Below are 23,092 nucleotides of genomic sequence, written 5' to 3'. Positions count from 1 at the left end.
CTGGAATCAGTTGGCATAGGGAGGGGAATGAGTAAGGGAATCTGAATGCAACGCTAGAAAGATAGCTGTTTATTATTGATGAAAGGTAACAATTCTGTATGTTTAACTGTGTGTGTGTGTGTGTGTGTGTGTGTGTGTTGTGTGTACAGGTCAGCAGCTGATGTTGACGGCAGGCTCTGCTCCAGTGGCTCCCCAGCCTGGATACTCAGGAGGCTACGGATACGCTGCCCCAGGCTACTCCCCCCAGCCCCCCTACAACTACAACATGTAGACCACCTCTACCCCACCCAGCCCCCCTACAACTACAACATGTAGACCACCTCTACCCCACCCAGCCTCCCTACAACTACAACATGTAGACCACCTCTACCCCACCCAGCCCCCCTACAGCTACAACATGTAGACCACCTCTACCCCACCCAGCCCCCCTACAGCTACAACATGTAGACCACCTCTACCCCACCCAGCCCCCCTACAACTACAACATGTAGACCACCTCTACCCCACCCAGCCTCCCTACAGCTACAACATGTAGACCACCTCTACCCCACCCAGCCCCCTACAACTACAACATGTAGACCACCTCTACCCCACCCAGCCTCCCTACAGCTACAACATGTAGACCACCTCTACCCCACCCAGCCTCCCTACAACTACAACATGTAGACCACCTCTACCCCACCCAGCCCCCCTACAACTACAACATGTAGACCACCTCTACCCCACCCAGCCTCCCTACAACTACAACATGTAGACCACCTCTACCCCACCCAGCCTCCCTACAACTACAACATGTAGACCACCTCTACCCCACCCAGCCTCCACAGCTACAACATGTAGACCACCTCTACCCCACCCAGCCCCCAAACTACAACATGTAGACCACCTCTACCCCACCCAGCCCCCTACAACTACAACATGTAGACCACCTCTACCCCACCCAGCCTCCCTACAACTACAACATGTAGACCACCTCTACCCCACCCAGCCCCCCTACAACTACAACATGTAGACCACCTCTACCCACCCAGCCCCCCTAGGGCTACACTAAGACTGTGTCCCAAATGTTACCCTATTCCCAGTATAGTGAACTACTTTTGACCAGGGTCCATATGACTCTGGTCTAAAGTAGTGCAGTATATATATATATATAGGCTATATGGTGTCCATTGGGACGCAGATCATGTAGACCTTAAGGTCCCAATAATTCTACCTGGAGCTTCTAACACGCCAACCTCGGGCCCCGACCTGAACCACACTTACCCTGCACTGGGATACAGATACAGCTTGCTTATGGATTCTATATGTATTCCCTGCCTTGACACCCCTGATACTCCTAATCTCACTACTCTGAGACATACCTCGCCCACCTATGGACACTCCTAACCCCCACACCCAAATATCTCAACTGAAAAGACCTCCACTTTCCTTCCACCTCCTCTCGCTCCTTACCTCCTCTCACTCCCACTTCCTCTTGCTCCCCCTCTCCCTCCAATGGAATAGAGCAAGACTAAGTGACCCCTCTACTTAGGCTGAACTGACCAGCCCACCCGCCATTCACCACGCACCGCATGACAACAGCGCTTAGCTCCTAGAGAAAATAACTAATAAGACGTCGCTAATGTACAGTACACCTCTCTGTCCAGGTATTCTGTTACTGTTCTATAGACTGTATCAACTGTGTCAACCATAGAACAGATTTTTTTAAATCCTATTTTTTTTTCTAGAGATTATAATACAGCACTGATGGTACAGAGACTTTGTTACTGAGGAGTCAGAGAGGGGGCGGGTGAAGGGGGCGCAGCACCGAGTGCCCCCACCCTCTCCTAAGCACTGTTAGGCCTTATACAGGAGGGGGTTTCAAATTTGAGTCATTGTTCACGTTTGTTTCAAGACTGTTTCTGTGCAATAGAGATCTTAACAGGTACCATGTGTTGGAGATACAGTACTATATTGACTAGGAATACTAGTTACTGGGGTTATGGTGTACTGTCTGTGTGTAGTTTATCAAGCATGTAGGGATCTGTTGACAACACCAAGACTGGGAAGGTTTGCGCTGTTCCTTCTCTTCTCTGGAGTCGTATTATCTGATAATAACCAAGTCAAGATGGACGTTGGGTCTCTCCACTACACTGTGATGTGCGGTACAGGATACCACAGCTCTGGTTGTTGACGATGTGAAACATAACTGCGATATGCTGATGTCTGTGCATGTGCTGCCAAACATATAATGCTGTAACAATGCAACCAGGAGCACAATTTCCATGTTACACATATACCAAGTATTACCTATGTTGTGTTCAAAACTAAACAAATGTATTTTGAAGCCTTTTACTGTCTCACCATTGACGACAACTAACAGAATGGTGAAGAAACTCCAATGTTACACAGAGAATAAAAACATACTAGAGGAATAGAACTCGTATGTATCCCTGTACCAGTGGTTCAGAGTTAACAATTCATGTACTGAAAAAAAACTGTATAATTTAAGATATGTTGCGATACTTAAATAATCAAATAAGTCCATTATGGAATAAAATAGTGTATTGTCTATAGTGCATTGTTGTAGTCTTAAGCATTAGTATGATACTTTTTTTTAAAGAAAATGACAAAATACAAAAAGAGCAGAATACAAACATAAACTATTCAGCATGATTGCTTGCAGCAGCCATCATCCTGGGGTTCGTTTTCTTCCTGTTCAAGTAGAACCTGTCTGATAAATGTTCTGGAAAACTATCACTAGGGTTTATGGGTAAATCTGGCCTCGTGCATCCGGACAGACGGCCATGTCCACTGTTGTCCATTGGACCCAGAGCTGTGCCGCGACATTGTAAAAACGTTGGATTGGGGTTTTGTAGGAAAACTAAATCTAAGCTGTGTACAAGCACTACCGTATCTGCACAAGTCATGGTCTCTGAAGGATAATAAAGTTTACACACACATTATCTGTCTGTGATCATTTCACGATGCTCATAGTAACTCTAGAGGGAACTTGGATGTCTATTTGGTAATATGTGTTTGCATTGTACTATCAACCCTGGGTTTTACTAAGAACCTTTGGTCATAAAGCCGAAAACACTGTCAGACAGTCACAATGGTTAATCTCAACTAATGACACTGTCCAGGCTGTTCCTTAAATGTTATTTAATTGTTATGTGTCCTTATGATGAAGGGTTTAAGTCAAGTGTTTGCATTGTCAACTTATTCCATTCAATCTGACTTACTGACTTGGTCAGTTTACAGGTCATTCACAAACTTCCTTGATCAGGTTTGGTGGGGTTTTTTTTCTCCACTTCCTTCTAAGATGTTCTTGCTTCTTTTAGTTTTAACAATGCAATCAATACTATACAATCTACAGTTTAAGTCGGAAGTTTAAATGTATTTGGCTAAGGTGTATGTAAACTCAGTTTTTCACAATTCCTGACATTTAATCCTTGTAAAAATTCCCTGTCTTAGATCAGTTAGGATCACCACTTTATTTTAAGATTGTGAAATGTCAGAATAATAGTACAGAGAATGATTTATTTCAGCTTTTATTTCTTTCATCACATTCTCAGTGAATCAGAAGTTTACATACTCAATTAGTATTTGGTAGCATTGCCTTTAAATTCTTTAACTTTGGTCAAATGTTTCGGGTAGCCTTCCACAAGCTTCCCACAATAAATTGGGTGAATTTTGGCCCATTCTTACAGAGCTGGTGTAAGTGAGTCAGGTTTCTAGGCCTCCTTGCTCGCACACGCTTTTTCAGTTCTGCCCACAATTTGTCAATGGGATTGAGGTCAGGGCATTGTGATGGCCACTCCAATACCTTGACTTTGTTGTCCTTAAGCCATTTTCCACAACTTTGGAAGTATGCTTGGGGTCATTGTCCATTTGGAAGACACATTTGCGACCAAGCTTTAACTTCCTGACTGATGTCTTGAGATGTTGCTTCAATATATCCACAATTTCCTGACTCATGACTCCATCTATTTTGTGAAGTGCACCAGTCCCTCCTGCAGCAAAGCACCCCCACAACATGATGCTGCCACCCCCAGGCTTCACGGTTGGGATGGTGTTCTTCGGCTTGCAAGTCTCCCCCTTTTTCCTCCAAACATAACGATGGTCATTATGGCCAAACAGTTCTATTTTTGTTTCATTAGACCAGAGGACATTTTTCCAAAAAGTACGATCTTTGTCCCCATGTGCAGTTGCAAACTGTAGTCTGGCTTGTTTATGGCGGTTTTGGAGCAGTGGCTTCTTCCTTGCTGAGCGGCCTTTCAGGTTATGTCAATATAGGACTCGTTTTATTGTTGGTATAGATACTTTTATACCTGTTTCCTCCAGCATCTTTACAAGGTCCTTTGCTGTTGTTCTGGGATTGATTTTGCACATTTTGCGCCAAGGTACGTTCATCTCTAGGAGACAGAACGCAGCTCTTTGCTGAGCGGTATGACGGCAGTGTGGTCCCATGGTGTGTATACTTGCTTACTATTGTTTGTACAGATGAATGTGGTACCTTCAGGCGTTTGGAAATTTCTCCCAAGGATGAACCAGACTTGTCTACAATTTATTTTTCTGAGGTCTTGGCTGATTTCTTTTGATTTTCCCATGATGTCAAGCAAAGAAGCACTGAGTTTGAAGGTAGGCCTTGAAATACATCCACAGGTACACCTCCAATTGACTCAAATTATGTCAATTAGCCTAGCAGAAGCTTCTAAAGCCATGACATACATTTTCTGGAATTTTCCAAGCTGTTTAAAGGCACAGTCAATTTAGTGTATGTAAACTTCTGACCCACTGGAATTGTGATTCAGTGGATTATAAATTAAATAACCTGTCTAAACAATTGTTGGAAAAATGACTTGTGTCATGTACAAAGTAGATGTCCTAACCGACTTGCCAAAACTATAATTTGTTAACAAGAAATGAGTGGAGTGGTTGAAAAACTAGTTTTAATGACTTCAACCTAAGTGTATGTAAACTTCCGACTGCAACTGTATATCACCAGAACGTAACCCCCACTAGGCACAGACGTCAGTTCAACATCTACACTGAACAAAAATCTAAATGCAACATGTAAAGTGTTGGTCCTGTGTTTCATGAGATAAAAAATTAAAATCACGGAAATGTTCAATACTCACAAAAAGCTTATTTCTCTCAAATGTTGTGCACAAATTTGTTGACATCCCTATTAGTGAGCATTTCTCCTTTGCCAGGATAAATCCATCCACCTGTCATGTGTGACATATCAAGAAGCTAATTAAACAGCATGATTATTACACAGGTGCACCTTGTGCTGGGGACAATAAAAGGCCACTTTAAAATGTACAGTTTTGTCACACAAAACAACGCCACAAATGTCTCAAGTTTTGAAGGAGCGTGCAATTGGCACCATAAGCTGCCTACGCTGTTTTAGAGAATTTGGCAGTACGTCCAACCGGCCTCAAAACCGCAAACTAAGTGTAACCACTCCAGCCCAGGACCTTCACATCAATCAATCAAATGTATTTCTAAAGCCCTTTTTACATCAGCAGATGTCACAAAGTGCTAAACAGAAACCCAACCTAAAACCCTGAACATCACACAATGCAAATTTAGAAGCACGGTGGCTCCCCAGTGGGTGGGCCTAGATTAGGGCCTAATGAATTTCTTTCAATTGACTGATTTCCTTATATGTACTGTAACTCCGTAAAATTGTTGAAATTTTTGCATGTTGTGTTTATACTTTTGTTCAGTATAGTTTTGATTTACATTTGAGTTGTCAACTAATGTGAATTCAACAAAACGTGTCACCATTTCATTCGATTTAGGTTAAAAGTTGGGTAAAAATATACGAAATGCCCTTATGTTGATGACTTTCTGCAAATCCACGTTGATTCAACGTCATCACATTGTTTTGGGGGGTTGAAATGGGGGGTTGGAACAACATTGATTTGACCAGTGGGCCGGGTGCCAGACTTTCTGCACTGTCCAACTTGTCCTTGCCTTGCCTGACACTGGTGAACTTCTCTCTGTCTAGCTACTCCTAAGACATGACAACCATAGTCAGGGGAGTTGGTGAAAGCACACACAGTGGGGTCTGAAATTATTTGCACCCTTGATTAAGATGAGCAATAATGACTGTATAAAATACTGATCTATATTGTATGCGCAACAAAATGTGAATGATATTATTTTATACTAATACAATTGCTCAGAGAAAGATTTAGTTTAACAAGTAATACATTTTTCTCAAACAGGGAGGGGTCAGAATTATTGACACTCCTAAAGATTGTTATAAATAAAGTAGTCAGAAGTTTAGTATTTGGCCCTATATTCCTATTCCTAGTGTTTCAGATTATTTTGTGCCCAATAGAAATGAATAGTAAATAATGTATTGTGTAATTTTGGAGTCACTTTTATTATAAATAAGAATAGAAAATGTTTCTAAACATTTGTACATTAATGTGGATGCTACTGTACCATAGTTACAGATAAGCCTGAATGAATCGTGAATAATGATGAGTGAGAAAGTTACAAATGGTTAAATATCATACCCCCAAGACATGCTAACCTCTCACCATTACCAATAACGGGAGGTTAGCATGTCTTGGGGATATGATATTTTACCCTCATGTAACTTTCTCACTCATTATTCACGATTCATTCTGGATTGTCTGTAATCATGGTAGCATCCACATTAATGTACAAGTGTTTAGAAACATATTTTATTTTTGATTACAATAAAAATGACTATAATTATTTACCATTCATTTATGTTGGGCACAAAATAATCAGAAACACAACCAAAACAAACTGCAAATGCATCCAACAAGTTTGTAGAGTCACAAGATTGATGTAGTCATTGTGTGCTAGGAATATGGGGCCAAATACTTAACTTTTGACTACTTTATTCATAAGAATCTTTAGGGGTGTCAATAATTTTGATCCCTACCTTTTTGAGAAATAGAAATATTACTTGTTCAACAAAATCTCTTTCCCTAAGCAAGTGTATTAGTATAAAATAATATAATTTCCCAATTTTTGGAGCATACAATATAGCTCAGCATTAGAATGATTTCTTTTATACAGTCATTAATGCTAATTTTTATCAAGTGTCAATAATTTCAGACCCCAATCTGTTACCAGGCCAGATTACTCAAAGGAAAGCATTCACTCTCTACTAGCACTGTTCCAGGACCAGTCCTCTGCCACAGTCATGACTCTCCTGATGGTCGGTCTGATGACGGACTCTGACCAAAACGTCAGGCAATGTTTTTAACTTTGAATTTGCAATAAGTCATATATTTCTATAATGGAGAGAGTGTTGTGTTCCAACTTCTGATGCCACAGTCCTGAGGGACACCAGTTGGAGCTGAGGAGCAAAACTGTCCCTGGATCAGTGGGGGTATAAATGTACTGCTGCACCTCGACCTCATCTTGGGAACAGCATCCGATGGAGATACGGATCAAACCTGTCGTAGTAGGGTTTTTGTACACATGTGGCCTTGTGTACAGGCACATCCCTTCAATTCAAAGTAGCATCTGTTCATCTCCATTATCAGAATAGAAAAAACTGAAAAAAATATGATTATGTTAAATTATTTGTTCATGTAAGCAAAGGTCTAATTTGAAAATGAGGTTAGGAACAAAGTAAAATGTTTCAGTTGTGGTTAACTTTATTTTTATATGATTTTTCTATTCATAGCAAGGCAAATAAATCTGTCTCAATATTGTTTTGGTTGCATCCTTCTCATGGATGTAGCATATAGGGATAGATGGATGTCACTGGGGCACACCACTTGATTGGTGGTGTTTTGGATCTGAATCACCTTTGTACAGCCTTGACCACTTCTCTCTCTCTCTCTCTCTCTCTCTCTCTCTCAACAGCTTGGCAGCAGGGTTTAAGAGGTTAATAACAATATGCGGTGTAATGGGGTTGATAATTTAATTGATATATCTGTGTTTGTTTGCTGAACTGGGGAATGTACAGTATGTTATGCTAATGTAGGCGCTCCACCTCATAGCGAGCTTTGCGCGTGCAAAGATGTGAGACAGACCCGCCCTTCTGGCGTGGAACCGAACTGCCCCGTCTCTCCTCCCTCGGCTACAGGATATATACGCTTTCTCTCCTAGCACGACTGCCAGCTGTGTAGTAGCCTACTGTCCATATACAGCGGAGGTCTGAAGGCTACACTCAGCATCACTGATCAGACAGCGTCACAGCAAAATTGATCAGTCCTTGCTCTTGGTGTGCATGCACTGAACGTTATAATAACCATAAACTAGTTTTTTTAGGACAGAATAACAGTTTTGTAGACTTACTTTTATAGCTAGATAGATATTTGTTCAATTATTTCTTTACAATGGAAGGAAATAGGAAATTAATCAGTCCCTTTCACCGACCACTGTGCCTGGCGGCGGCGGCACCTGGAGGAAAAGCCAAATTAACTCACCCAGGGAAGGCGATTCTAGCAGGTAAGTTTTGTAATCCTTTGTTCAGACACCACCTATGCCAATATATATGCTTTTACATTTTTTGTGATACACGGTTTAATGCTTTTACTTGATAGAGAATCTGCGTGGATGGAGCATCAGCCTGTAGAATAAAGTAACATTGTTTTTCCCGATCATGTCACTTTCACTTGACATCCAGGGGTTGTAAATAATGTGCTGATGGTGTTTCATTGGTTAGAAGCCGTGCAAGAAGCGAGCGCTTCCATGTCATTGAGTCATGTTGTATTGTGTTCAACAGTTCATTCATTCACAATAAAATATAGAATATGCTAGTCCTGGTTATTAATATCCGTTTCACATGCAGTGTGTACATTTCACTAAAGATGGGATTGGCTTGGGCTGCCTGTAGAGCGCATAACAAAATAGTGAGACTGTTTAAACTAGTAGCCTACTGGCTTTATCATTTATTTATTTTACATTTTCTACTTAATATGATTTAGAATCGAATTAATATGATTTAAAATGGATGATTTATGAAATGATCTAATGATCTTATCTGTAGCTGACAGTGGTAACATGCTCTAGCCTTCTAATAGTGTAGAGCAGACCTGCCTGGTTATGAGAGAACGCCACAAAACAAGCACTCCTCAGTTAGTGGCAGACAGTAACAGCTCAGTTAGTTATAAGGACTGGCGAATGCTAAAATGTTCACCTCCTCTTGCATTGTGTTATGATAGACAGATCATTACACAATGTAAATGTACTGTGCAGTTTAACTGAGATGACAAAAAGCATCTGTTGCAGCTCCATCTGTCCTGTTAGCAGATCACAGCATTTAGTTCCCACTATGCAGCCCTGTTCTTTTTAGGCAGCAGACACAGTCATTATTATGGGGTGTGTCTTCTGGAAATGAGTCCACACTGTGCAATTCAAACCAGTAACCCTACAATTGGACTGGAATGAATTTGAAGTAAAACCACCCAAAACCACCACTTCGCTCTCTGAAGGAAGACAAAAACAAGCATTGAATGAGGATCAAATATAGAAACCCAAACACTGTGGACTGAACAGCAGAATGTCTCTAAAATGAGGTTTGAAAAGCTCAGATGTCTACCTATTAGTAGTAGTAGCCAATGGTGTATATACACCTGTCCTGCTGATGCTATCTATTGGCTATTGAGAGGCTTTGAAGCCACCGGTCGGCCATATTGGCACTCCACAGTAGGAGCAATCCTCCATAGTAATGGATGGAATTCTACAGTGTTTCAATAAAGTGTTTCAAGGACAAAATTACATGTATTTAAGTATTTACAAAATGACATGTTTTGTTGTTGTAAATTGTAAAAAATGTTATGTTTAACTCACATAATATAATTTAAAAGTGGGCATTAAGGTATATGAAATAAGTAATGTAGACATTAATAAATGCATTTATATAGCTTCCAAAATGTTTTTTTTTAGAATGGAGGAGTAGTGCCAAGATGGAGGCACAGGGGCTTCAACAAATCACCCCCTAAAAGTAATCTAGTGTATATACTGTATAAATCACTGGTAGTAGCCTTCATTACGGAAACCTCCATTCCTGTGAGGGATACTGGTGGAGTATACCGACCAAAAATATGAACACAACATGTAAAGTGTTGGCCCTATGTTTCATGAGCTGAAATAAAAGATCCCAGAAATTTTCCATATGCACAAAAAGCTAATTTTCTCAAATTTTGTGCACAAATGTGTTTACATCCCCGTTAGTGGGCATTTCTCCTTTGCCAAGATAATCCATTCACCTGACAGTTGTGGCATATCAAGAAGCTGATTAAACAGCATGATCATTACACAGGTGCACTTTGTGCTGGGGACAATAAAAAGACACAGTAAAATGTGCAGTTTTCTCACACAACACAATGCCACAGATGTCTCAAGTTTTGAGGGAGCGGGCAATTTGGTATTTTGTATATTATTAGGATCCCCATTAGCTGTTGCAAAAGCAGCAGCTACTCTTCCTGGGGTCCACACAAAACATGAAACATGACAAAATACAGAAAATTAATAGACAAGAACAGCTCAAGGACAGAACTACATTTTTTTTTTAAAGGCACACGTAGCATACATATCAATACATACACACAAACTATCTACGTTAAATAGGCTTTATCTGTTTTTTGAAAGCAGGTTTGCTGTTTGTTTGAGCAATATGAGATGGAATGGAGTTTCATGCAATAATTGTTCTATATAATACTATATGCTTTCTTGAATTTGTTCTGGATTTGTGGACTGTGAAAAGACCCCTGGTGGCATTTCTGGTGGGGTAAGTGTGTATGTCAGAGCTGTGTGTAAGTTGACTAGGCAAACAATTTGGGATTTTCAACATATTAATGTTTCTTATAAAAATAAGAAATGATGCAGTCAGTTTCTCCTTAACTCTTAGCCAATAGAGACTGGCATGCATAGTATTTACACTACCAGTCAAAAGTTTTAGAACACCTACTTATTCAACGGTTTTTCTTTATTTGTACTATTTTCTACATTGTAGAATAATAGTGAAGACATCAAAACTATTAAATAACACACATGGAATCATGTAGTAAACAAAAAAGTGTTAAACAAATCAAAATATATTTTATATTTGAGATTCTTCAAATAGCCACCCTTTGCCTTAATGACAGCTTGCACACTCTTATGCAATTTTAAAAACATTACAATACATTCATAACAGATTTCACAACACACTAAGTGTGTGCCCTCAAGCCCCTACTCCACTACCACATATCTACAACACAAAATCCATGTGTACGTGTGTGTGTATAGTGCATATGTTATCATGTGTTTGTAAAGGCTGTTTTACCACTCTTGGGTAGCAGAATTACTTTGGCTTCCCTCCAGGCCTGAGGACAAAGACTTTCCTCTGGACTCAGATTAACAATATGACAGATAGGAGTGGCTATTGGGTCAGCTACCATCCTCCGTAGCTTTCCATCTAAGTTGTCAATGCCAGGAGGTTTGTCATTATTGATCGTTAACAATAATTTTTTCACCTCTCCCACACTAACTTTACAAAATTCACACTTGCATTGCTTTTCTTTCATTATTTGTTTTTCTATGCATGAATACGATTGCTCACTGTTCGTTGTTGGCATTTCCTGCCTAAGTCTGCCAACTTTTCCAATGAAGTAATCATTAAAATAATTGGCAACATCAAATGGTTTTGTGATGAATAAGCCATCTGATTCGATGGAAGATGGAGTTGAATTTGTCTTTCTGCTCATAATTTCATTTAAAGTACTCCAAAGTTTTTTTCCATAATTTTTTATTTAATTGATCTTGGCTTCATAATACAGTTTCTTCTTCTTTTTGTTGAGTTCAATTTGCAGTAAGTCAGCCAGTCAGATGTGCAGCCAGAATTATTAGCCACTCCTTTTGCCCCATCTCTTTCAACCGTACAGTTTTTCAATTCCTCATCAACCGATGGAGCCTTAACAGTTCTAACAATCAGTTTCTTAACAGGTGCATGTTTATCAATAATTTGAAGAAGCATCTGGATGCTTCTTATTAATCACATCAGACCAACAAATACTGTTAACATCCTTCACATAAGAATCACAGCCAAATCTTTTTAATGATCTCTTATACACTATTTTAGGCCCAGCTTTTGGAACTTTGGCTTTCCTAGATATAGCCACTATATTGTGATCACTGCATCCAATGGGTACTTATACAGCTTTAGAACAATGTTCTACAGTATTAGTACAAATGTGATCAATACATGTGGATAATCTTGTTCCTGTAGTGTTTGTAAGCACCCTGGTAGGTTGATTAATAACCTGAACCAGATTACAGGCACTGGTTACAGTGAGAAGCTTCCTCATGAGCGGACAGCTTGATGAAAACCAGCCAATATTCAGGTCCTCAAGAAAGTAGACCTCTGTTTACATCACATACACTATCAAGCATTTCACACACATTATTTAGATACTGACTGTTAGCACTTGGTGGCCTATAGCAACACCCCCCCCCAAAAAAGGCTTTAGATGTGCCAAGTGAACACCTGTATTTGGGGAGTTTCTCCCATTCTTCTCTGCAAATTCTCTCAAGTTCTGTCAGGTTGGATGGAGAGCATCGCTGCACAGCTATTTTCAGGTTTCTCCAAAGATTGTCGATCAGGTTCAAGTCCGGACTCTGACTGGTCCACTCAAGGACATTCAGAGACTTGTCCCGAAGCCACTCCTGCGTTGTCTTGGCTGTGTGCTTAGGGTCGTTGTCCTGTTGGAAGGCGAACCTTTGCCCCGGTCTGGGGTCCTGAGGGCTCTGGAGCAGGTTTTCATCAAAGATCTCTCTGTACTTTGCTCCGTTCATCTTTCCCTCGATCCTGACTAGTCCTCCAGTCCATGCCACCAAAAAACATCCCCACAGCATGATGCTGCCACCACCATGCTTTCACTGTAGGGATGGTGCCAGGTTTCCTCCAAACATGACGCTTGGCATTCAGGGCGAAGGGTTCAATTTTGGTTTCATCAGACCAGACAATTGTTTTATTCATGGTCTGAGTCCTTTAGGTGCCTTTTGTCAAACTCCAAGCAGGCTGTCAGGTGCCTTTTACTGAGGAGTGGCTTGCGTTTGGCCACTCTACCATAAAGTTCTGATTGGTGGAGTGCTGCAGAGATGGTTGTCTTTCCAAATGATTTCCAATCGATAGAATTTACCACAGGTGGACTCCAATCAAGTTGTAGAAACATCTCAAGGATGATCAATGGAAACAGGATGTACCTGAGCTCAATAGCAAAGGGTCTGAATACTTATGTAAATAAGGTATTTCTGTTTTTACATTTTAATAAATGTGTAAACATTTCTACAAACCTGTTTTTGCTTTGTCATTATGGGGTATTGTGTGTAGATTGATGAGGAAAATGTTTTATTTAATCCATTTTAGAATAAGGCTGTAACGTAACAAAATGTGGAAAAGTCAAGGGGTCTGAATACTTTCCAAATACACTGTGTACATTCCTCTCAAGTTCTTGACTCTTTCCAGAACAGCTACCTTGTCCTTGAACCTCAGGAACTTGAACACTATTGGCCTGGGCCTGTCACCTGGGCTGGTGGTGGGTTTTCCAGTCCCGTGGGCGTGCTCAACCTCAATCTTCCTGTGGTCCATCTTCAATTTCTCAGAGATCATTTCCCTCACTTTGTCCTCAGTCTCGTGGAGATTCTGCAATTCCATCCACAACCATGTTGTTCCGCCTTGATTGTCCCTCGACAATCAGTCATTGTTATCATGGATTCACACACAGAACTGATGTCCTCTCTCAATGACATACAGATTTCTGTCATCTCGCCATTCTCCTGTTTCAACTCATCAAGCTGACCTTGGGAGAACTGCAAATTGTTCTTCAGGTCCTGGACCTCTCTGGTCAGGTCGTCCATCATTTTATTAGTTGAATCCACCAGTATTTGGACAAAACATTTGAAGCTATTTGCTTGTTGTTGTAACAACTGCTTGTATAACTATTTTTGTTTAAAAGATCCTTCACATGTGATAGAGAGACACCACTGCCTTCAATGCTACTCCCGCTGGCTTTGGTCTTTGTCATGGTAGCTTAGCAACGTAGGTTACGCTGTTACTCCACGCCGTTCCAGACAGGGCAGGTCACAAGGAAGATTGAAAACAACAAACGGCAGGGATCTAGACAGCCACAGACCTGAAACAATTCGCGGTCCCAACCACCTTGGCTAACCACATTCCGGGCTGCGTTCAAGCCCTCAAGAAAACCTTGCTAGCTTGATAGACAGCTAGCTAGCAGCTAGGCTAGCTGCTACGCCAAATAGCTTCTCAGACCTGGCCTTGGTCGGCAGGATCACTGGACAGAGACTAGCAGTCCCAGCAACTGATGACAACTGCGTGGCGGGATCCAAACTAAAAAGTTAGCTAGCTACTAAGAAACTTTCCAATACACTTTTCAAAACAACAAACCGAACTCAAAATAAAATAAAATAAAATAGGATTTGTCACATGCACCAAATACAACAGGTATAATAAATACAACCTTACTGTGAAATGCTTACTTTCAAGCTCTTAACCAATAATGCATTTTTAAGAAAAATAAGAGTTAAGAAAAATATTTACTAAATTAAGTAAAGTAAAAAATAAAAGAGGAACAATAAAATAATAACAATGAGGCTATATACAGGGGGTACCGGTACCGAGTCAATGTGTGGGGGTACAGGTTAGTTGAGGTAATTGAGGTAATATGTACAGTACCAGTCAAAAGTTTGGACACACCTACTCATTCAAGGGTTCTTCTTTATTTGTACTATTTTCTACACTGTAGAATAATAATGAAGACATCAAAACTATGAAATTACAAAGTAGCCACAGAAACCGTCTAAGTGAAGCTCATCTGCGTGCTCATTGTCCTCACCAGGGTCTTGACCTGACTGCATTTCGGTGTCTTAACCGACTTCAGTGGACAAATTTTCACCTTCAATGGCCACTGGCATGCTGGAGAAGTGTGCTCTTCACGGATGAATCCCGGTTTGAACTGTATCGGGCAGATGGCAGACAGCGTGTATGGCATTGTGCGGGAGAGCGGTTTGCTGATGTCAACATTGTAAACAGAGTGCCCCATGGTGGCGGTGGGGTTATGGTATGGGTAGGCATAAGCTACGGACAAGGAACACAATTGCATTTTATCAAAGCAATTTGAATGCACAGAGATACCGTGACCACATCCTGATGTCCTGCCATTCATCCACCTCCATCGCCTCATGTTTCACCATGTCGCAAGGATCTGTACACAATTCCTAGAAGCTGAAAATCTCCCAGTTCTTCCATGGCCTGCATATTCACCAGACAAGTCACCTATTGAGCATGTTTGGGATGCGCTCTGGATTGACGTGTACGACAGCGTGTTCCAGCTCTCTCCAATATTCAGCAACTTCGCACAGCCATTGAAGAGGAGTGGAACAACATTCCACAGACCACAATCAACAACTTGATCAGCTCTATGTGAAAGAGATGTGTCGTGCTGCATGAGGCAAATGGTGGTCACATCAGATACTGACTGGTTTTCTGAGCCACGCTCCTACCTTTTTTAAGGTATCTGGGACCAACAGATGCATATCTGTATTCCCAGTCATGTGAAATCCATAAATTAGGGCCTAATGAATTTATTTCAATTGACTGATTTCCTTATATGAACAGTTACTCAGTAAAATCTTTGAAATCGTTGCATGTTGCATGTAATATCAACACAGGTAGACCGATCAATTAGTTATAGTGTTTTTACTAATATACATTTTTTTAATGAATTATTAAGTGATTAAAACTCAAAACTCAAAAAAACAAATCGGTAACGGAATTTGGCTTCAATAGGATATCATAGTAGTTACAAACCACAGTTGGATCACCTGCTACTGTCCTCCCTTCCACTGGCATACTTTTGGTTGCAGTTTTTTGATCTGGTCTGAACCAGCCTTGATTACAACATCCACAGACGTCTGGACCGACCTTCATTTGGCCCAAACATAGACGTCCATGATTTGTTCAGATTTAGTCCGTTCCAGTAGAGCACAGTACAGTAAAGAAAAGTAGAGTATAGTTCAGTACAGTACTGGACAGTACATTACAATCCAGTAGAGCACAGTAGAATAATAAACAGAGTATGGTTCAGTTCAGTACAGTACAATACAGTCATGTATTTTACAGTAGAGTAGAATAGAGTGGAGTACAGTTCAGTACAGTACACAGTAGAGCACACTAGAGTTGAGTACACTATAATGTACTGTACTTTACTGTACTGTACTGTAACGTACTCTACTTGACTGTACTCTACTTTACTGAGCCCTACTGTGCTCTACTGTGCTGTACTTTGATGTCCAAACTTGTGAATAGACATCTATGATTGGACCAAATTTGTTCTTGCTTAGTGGCAGAGCTCATTAAAATAAAAGCCAGTGTGTAGAATAATACCCAAATATGCAAAGGAGGATATTGTAATCCACTTCACTTACTGTAGTTCAATAACCAAAACAGATTGTTTTAACCCCAAGGTGTCATGTCATAGCTGACACCCCATTCTTTCTGCAGACATCTCTGAATCTTAATTTGGAGCAGATATTTAACAGAGTTTTTGGAAAAGGTGGTCACATTTTACCTAAATTCTGTTACCAAAGTTGGCATCTGCACAGTTCTTCCAGTAAATGTGTTTTTGTAAAATTGTCTGTGTAATTTGTTAAAAGCGGTCCTTGTGCATAGAGGTGTATGGTTTGTTAAACTTTGATGAATGTTTTTTGTTTGGCACACATTTTAAGTGAATAATCTCCGCAATTCCGTTTCCGTGAAATTGCCCATAGTGGTTTGTCACTGTAACCTCTGGCTGAACTAGGTTACATTTGAACTCATGACTTTGGTACCGCAGGTTTGTGCAAAAAAAATGTCTCTGTCCAAATACCTTTCACAACCCTAACAGTCTATGGTGCCATTTCATAAACAGTCTCTCCTGACTCTCCTCCTCCTCTCAGCCATTGGTAAATATAAAATGAGGCCATCAATCAAGAATTTAGATTGGAGAAACTCACCGGGCCTCCTCCCTCCCTTCCTATCCTTTCACCCAGACTAATCAGACAAGCTGGCCGGGAACGCTAACAGCCAAAGGAACAGGCTACTCTCTCTGTCAGCCAAACTCTTATTTAACCTGTTTGTTCTAGTTGTACACTCCACTCCTCTTAGCCAGTTGATTACTGCTTATCTGTAGAATATTTTTCTCTCTCTCCGTCCCTGTTTTTATTACAGTCTGAATCTATGTGTGCACATTTAGGGGGAGAACAAGCATATTTTGTTATGTAGATTAATAGCTTGTGTGTGTGTCTAGTTAAAAAAAGGTTAAATAAAAATAAATTAAAATGTATAGTATATGAGTGTGTGTGTTGAAGTCACAGTGTCATACCCAAGGACCTGATCTACTCAGAGAGATAAAAGTAATCAGGTAAGTGCTCTTGTGTCTAATTCTGACCTGAGGTATTACTCAATCAACAGCCAAGCCAATGTTTAACTACACCAAGAAGATACAGAATCCTCCTGACACCCAGTTTGACAGTTAATAAATCGGACTAGCACTTCTCTCAGTGCCTAGACATTAAACCACAGATATTTCCAGTGATGGAAAAAGCACTCAATTGTCATAATTGAGTAAAAGTAAGGATACCTTAATAGAAAATGACTCAAGTAAAAGTAAAATTCACCCAGTAAACTACTATTTGAGTAAATGGCTAAAAGTATCTGGTTTTAAATGTACTTAAGCACAATGGTGGAAAAAGTACTACATCGCCATACTTGAGTAAAAGTAAAAGTAAATGGTATACATCAAATTCCTTATATTAAGCAAACCAGATGGCACAATGTTCTCGTTTTAAAAATGAACGACAATCAGGAGCACACTTCAACCCTCAGACATTACTTACAAATGCCGTATTTGTATTTATTGAGTCCGCCAGATCAGAGACAGTAGGGATGACAACGTGTTATATTTATAGGTGCGTGAATTGGACCATATTGCTGTCCTGCCTGAGCATTCGAAATATAACGAGTACTTTTGGGTGTCAGGGGAATTGTATGGGAGTAAAAAGTATCTATTTATTTTGTAATGTAGCGCAGTAAAAAATATAAATAGTAAAGTACAGATACCCCAAAAAACCACATAAGTAGTACAACACTGGCTATATCTGGTTATTTTTCTCTACACTTGGAGTGGTAAGGAGGAGATGTGTGTATGCGAGAGATTGTGAGTGTGTACTGCTTGTTTGGTGCCAGTCTTTGTTTAGTAACTGGAGTACATATCCTTAATTAATATCATAATTAATAAACTTTTGTGTTTCTATGTCAAACGGCTTTGTTATATTTCAGTCTTCTGTGATGCATATAAAGTGTAATAATGGGATGTAAACTCAAAATGTAATACATTTCAAATCTATATCTGAAATGAAACAGGTGTCTTTTTTTAAAGCCCAAAACCATGTGTGTGAGGTGTATACTCTTGACTACCAAGAAACCCTCCGTGTGACCCTGATTTAACCCACTGCAGTAAAAGGTTAACTCAGGGCCGTAGATAAAGACTACAGCCAGTTTGACTCAGTATGACTCTACAGTAGTTTGACTCCACGTGTGTGGTGTCATAACTGATGTAGCTTAGCCTTTGAGAAATATTCCACTTTTGGCACTGGTGTAATGCAGGAAGGGGTGAAAGGGGGGAGTGAGTTAGTGTGTGTACGTGTGCATGCGTGGTTGTATAGGTCTTGTATAGGCCTGGAGGGGGGAAGTGACATGGACAGAAGAGAGAAAGTCGTAGCTTAATGGAAGAAAAGTCCTACATCTCTTACAAACCCAGACAATGGCTTTGAGGCACATGATGGGAGTTTGAGCTCCTTCTACTCCGTCTTCTGTACTCCTAGCAGCTAATGGCAATGGGTGATGTTGAGAGGTGGCTGTTGATATGAGGCAAGATTGGCCTGGGGGATGAGAGCTTTAAATGGGTTTTCTGTGTGTGTGTGTGTGTGTGTGTGTGTGTGTGTGTGTGTGTGTGTGTGTGTGTGTGTGTGTGTGCGTGCGTGCGTGCGTGCGTGCGTGTGTGTGTGCGTGCGTTTGTGTAAGTGTGTGTGAGGTTTGAGAGAGTACTTTTGTATTGCTCTGTGCTTGCATGGTTGTCTGGAGCAACTTTGCTCCCTCTCTCTCTCTCTCTCCCTCTCTCCATTTCCCTCTCGCCCTCTTTTTTACTTTCTCTCGTGCTCCAGTTAAGTTATTTGAGTGGCTGTCTCCTCTCAGACTCAGAGGGCTTGTCAAAGTGTGTACTCACTCCCTGCTCATTCACACTCCACTGCACCCAATACACTAGGTAATAGACTCGACACACTCTCCCTGAATCTGACTCACGACCCACCAGCGCCCTCGGGGGCAAAACGTCAAATCACGAAACCCCTGTTGCCCTTCCTGTCAGACACATATACTCTCTCTCTGCCTTTCATTTTCTCTTCCACTTCTCTCTCTCTCTCTCCCTCCCTCCCTCCCTCCCTCCCTCTAGTCTCCCTCCCTCCCTCCCTCCCTCTAGTCTCCCTCCCTCCAGTCTCCCTCCCTCCCTCCCTCCCTCCCTCTAGTCTCTGTTGTTAAAGAATATATTTAATTTTAATATGACTATCTTGTATAAGTAAGAATACAATTAAAGAATACATCATTTTCCCGTGTTTTGTGTTTTTTGTGTTCTTGCACATTATGGTGTCCTGGTCCATAAACTGTGGGGATGCATGATTGGGTTATGTTTATTGTTTGCCAGGTCTGGTGATTTTGAAAGTTTGTTTTTCTCAGTGAAGTTCTCATCAGGAGCAGATGATGTGGCCAACACTCATAAGAGTTACCTCAACAGCAGGCAAATAGATAGCACTTCAGAGGTCTTCTCTATCGCCCTCTCCGCTCTTGCACTTATTTTCTCCCTTGCTCGCTCTCCATTTGTTGCGATCCCCTTTCTTCACAATTTTCTGTCTAACTCTCTCTTTCTCAACCCTCTTTATCTCTATTTTCCTCTCTCTATCTCTCTTTCCCTCTCTCTCTCCGTCTCCCTCCCTTTCTCAGTCTGTCCCTCTGTCTCTGTCTCTGTCTCCTGTCTCTATCTCTGTCTCTCTATCTCTCTCCTCCATGGGTGAACTAATAGTGTGTAATGGTGTGGAGGGTTCCTATGGGTTGTTTGGCTGGGATGTGTCTCTCTACTGCTGGGCTGCAGCCTGTCCACTCAACCAGGCCCAAGACAATACATGTTCTGTACTCTGATGATCAGCCCCAGTGGTCTGTGTGTGTGTGTGTGTATGTGTACGTGTGTGCGCTCTGAGTGGCTGTGATACAAGCAGGAACCCAGCTGTGAAGTCAGAAGGGTGTTGATTAAACTATACAGTGCCTACAGAAAGTATTCAAACCCCTTGACTTTTTCCACATTTTGTTGTGTTACAGCCTGAATTAAAAAATGTATTAAATTCAGATTTGTTTGTCACTGGCCTACACACATAATACCCTATAATGTCAAAGTGGAATAATGTTTTGGTTTTTACAAAAATTTTACAAATTAATGCAAACCAAAAAGCTGAAATGTTTTGAGTTAAGTATTCAACCACTTTGTAATGACAAGCCTAAATAAGTTCAGGAGTAAAAATGTTTTTAACAAGTCACATAATAAGATGCATGGACTCACTTGGTGTGCAATAATAGTGTTTAACATGATTTTTGAATGATTACCTCATCTCTGTACCCCACACATACAATTATCTGTAACGTCCCTCAGTCGAGCAGTGAATTTCCAACACAGATTCAACCACAAAGACCAGAGAGAGTTTCCAATGCCTCACAAAGAAGGCCCCCTATTGGTAGATCGGTAAAAATCAAAAAGCAGATATTGAATATCTCTTTGAGCATGGTGAAGTTATTAATTACACTTCGGATGGTGTATCAATACACCCAATTACTACAAAGATACAGGCGTCCTTCATAACTCAGTCGCTGGAGCGGAAGGAAACATCTCAGGGATTTCACCATGAGGCCAATGGTGACTTTTAAACAGTTACAGAGTTTAATGGCTATGGTAGGAGAAAACTGAGGATGGATCAACAAAGTTGTAGTTACTCCATAATGCTAAACTAATTGACAGAGTGAAAAGAAGGAAGCCTGTACAGAATAAACATATTCCAAAACTTGCATTCTTTTTGCAACAAGACACTAAAGTCCAATTTGTAAGTCGCTCTGGATAAGAGCGTCTGCTAAATGACTTAAATGTAAATGTAAATGTAAAGTAATACTGCAAAAAAAATGTGGCAAAGCAATAAACTTTTTGTGCTGAATACAAAGTGTTATGTTTCAGGCAAATACAATACAACACATTACTGAGTACCACTCTCCAAATTTTCAAGCATAGTGGTGGCTGCATCATGTTATGGGTATGCTTGTAATCGTTAAGGACTGGGGAGTTTTCAGAAGGAAAAAAAGACATGGAATGGAGCTAAGCACAGGCAAAATCCTAGAGGAAAACCTAGTTCAGTCTGCTTTCCACCAGACACTGGGAGATTAATTCACCTTTCAGCACGACAATAACCTAAAACACGGATAAATCTACACTTGAATTGCTTACCAAGAAGACAGTGAATGTTCCTGAGTGGCCAAGTTACAGTTTTGACTTAAATCTACTTGAAAGTCTATGGCAAGACCTGAAAATGGTTGTCTAGCAATGATCAACAATCAATTTGACAGAGCTTGAAGAATTTTGAAAAGAATAATGGGTTAAAAAGAAGAAACCCGCACACTGCCCTTGATAGCAACACTGCTCTTTAATAAGCTTTACGTATCGACCTCGAGGCCTTCCTCAGAGCTTTTGTGAGTTTTTTTCAATTAGCATCCTTATGTAGACATAGCTCCACCCACATCCATTCAATGCATCAAATGGGGTTGGAGTTGAGGGAAAATAAGTACGTTTTACCAAATATAACAATGTGCATTTCATAAGTATTCGAATAAAGTGTGTATATAAAACATATTAAACACGTCTGTAAAACCACAATGAGGACATCAACACATCAAGCAAGTTTTCATAAATCATTGGGTACAGCGTGAGAAAAATGTCAGAGTAATCTGAAATGGTGGCATTAATTCATAATTCATTTTAGTCAACTGTTACTATGCACTTGCAAAAAAGATAGCTCAGATGTGCCTTTTGAATTTTGAAAATAATAATGGGCAAATGTGGCACAATCCAGGTGTGGAATGCTTTTAGAGACTTACCCCAAAAGACTCACTGCTGAAATTGCTGTTTCTACAAAGTATTGACTCAGGGGTGTGATTACAGAACTTTAAATGATATATTTATATATTTAATTTTCAATACATTTTCAAAAAAATTTAAAAATATGTATACAGTATTTCAATAATTTTGAATTCAAGCTGTAACACAACAAAATGTGGAATAAGTCAAGGGGTATGAATACTTTCTGTAAATCTGCTTTGCAAGGGTGGAGTATGTGTGTATGTGTGTGTGCGTGAGGGATGGTTGTAAAAGAGAATGATTTGTCGATGGGTTATATAGAGTAAGGGTGGACAGGGTTGGATTGGGCTCTATTTAGGTTGAGAGTTCGAATCATATCACAAACAACTTTAGCATTATTAGCAACTTTTCAACTACTTACTACTTTTAAGCTACTTTGCAACTGCTTAGCATGTTAGCTAACCCTTCCCCTAACCACAACCCTAACCTTAACCCTTTAACCTAACTTATCCCTAACCACTAACCCCTAACCCTACCCCTAGCCCACCTTACATTAGCAAGCTAGCTAATGTTAGCCACCTAGCTAGAATTCGTAACTTATCATACATTTTGCAAATTCGTAACATATTGTACGTTTTGCAAATTCGTAACATATTGTACTAATTGTAATTCGTAACATATCATACGAAATGGGGGATGGACATCCAGAAATTAATACATACCGTACGGTACAAAACGTAACATATCATACTAAATTGAGTGTCTTGGATTTACTTACAGAATAATACAAAATGTTCTGAGACCAGGTTGTTTACCAAAAGGATTTGTTGCAGATAAAAATGAAGTAGTGCACACAAAATGTATTTTTTCGCTTAAGTTTTCATGTACCTAATAAAAAT

General features: G+C 40.3%; 2 protein-coding genes across 5 annotated transcripts in view; both read left to right on the top strand.

The window, feature by feature from the left end:
• LOC106585059 (clathrin heavy chain 1) overlaps nt 1–2,945 on the top strand; it is a 39,841-nt gene extending 36,896 nt beyond the window's left edge. For all 4 annotated transcript variants that reach the window (XM_014170820.2, XM_014170819.2, XM_014170821.2 and 1 more), the window contains one exon: nt 150–2,945. In XM_014170820.2, coding sequence (XP_014026295.1) covers nt 150–271 — 122 coding nt within the window. In that variant the 3' untranslated portion in view covers nt 272–2,945. The remainder of the gene's footprint in view (nt 1–149) is intronic.
• Nucleotides 2,946–8,095: 5,150 nt separating this feature from the next.
• LOC106585061 (tricarboxylate transport protein B, mitochondrial) overlaps nt 8,096–23,092 on the top strand; it is a 30,431-nt gene continuing 15,434 nt past the window's right edge. Inside the window, exon 1 of the mRNA XM_014170824.2 lies at nt 8,096–8,439. Coding sequence (XP_014026299.1) covers nt 8,328–8,439 — 112 coding nt within the window. The 5' untranslated portion in view covers nt 8,096–8,327. The remainder of the gene's footprint in view (nt 8,440–23,092) is intronic.

The sequence above is a fragment of the Salmo salar genome, chromosome ssa24, assembly GCF_905237065.1.
Source record: "Salmo salar chromosome ssa24, Ssal_v3.1, whole genome shotgun sequence".
NCBI lineage: Eukaryota > Metazoa > Chordata > Actinopteri > Salmoniformes > Salmonidae > Salmo > Salmo salar.
Note: the sequence above shows the minus strand (reverse complement) of the source record. Positions and strands in the feature narration are given on the sequence as shown.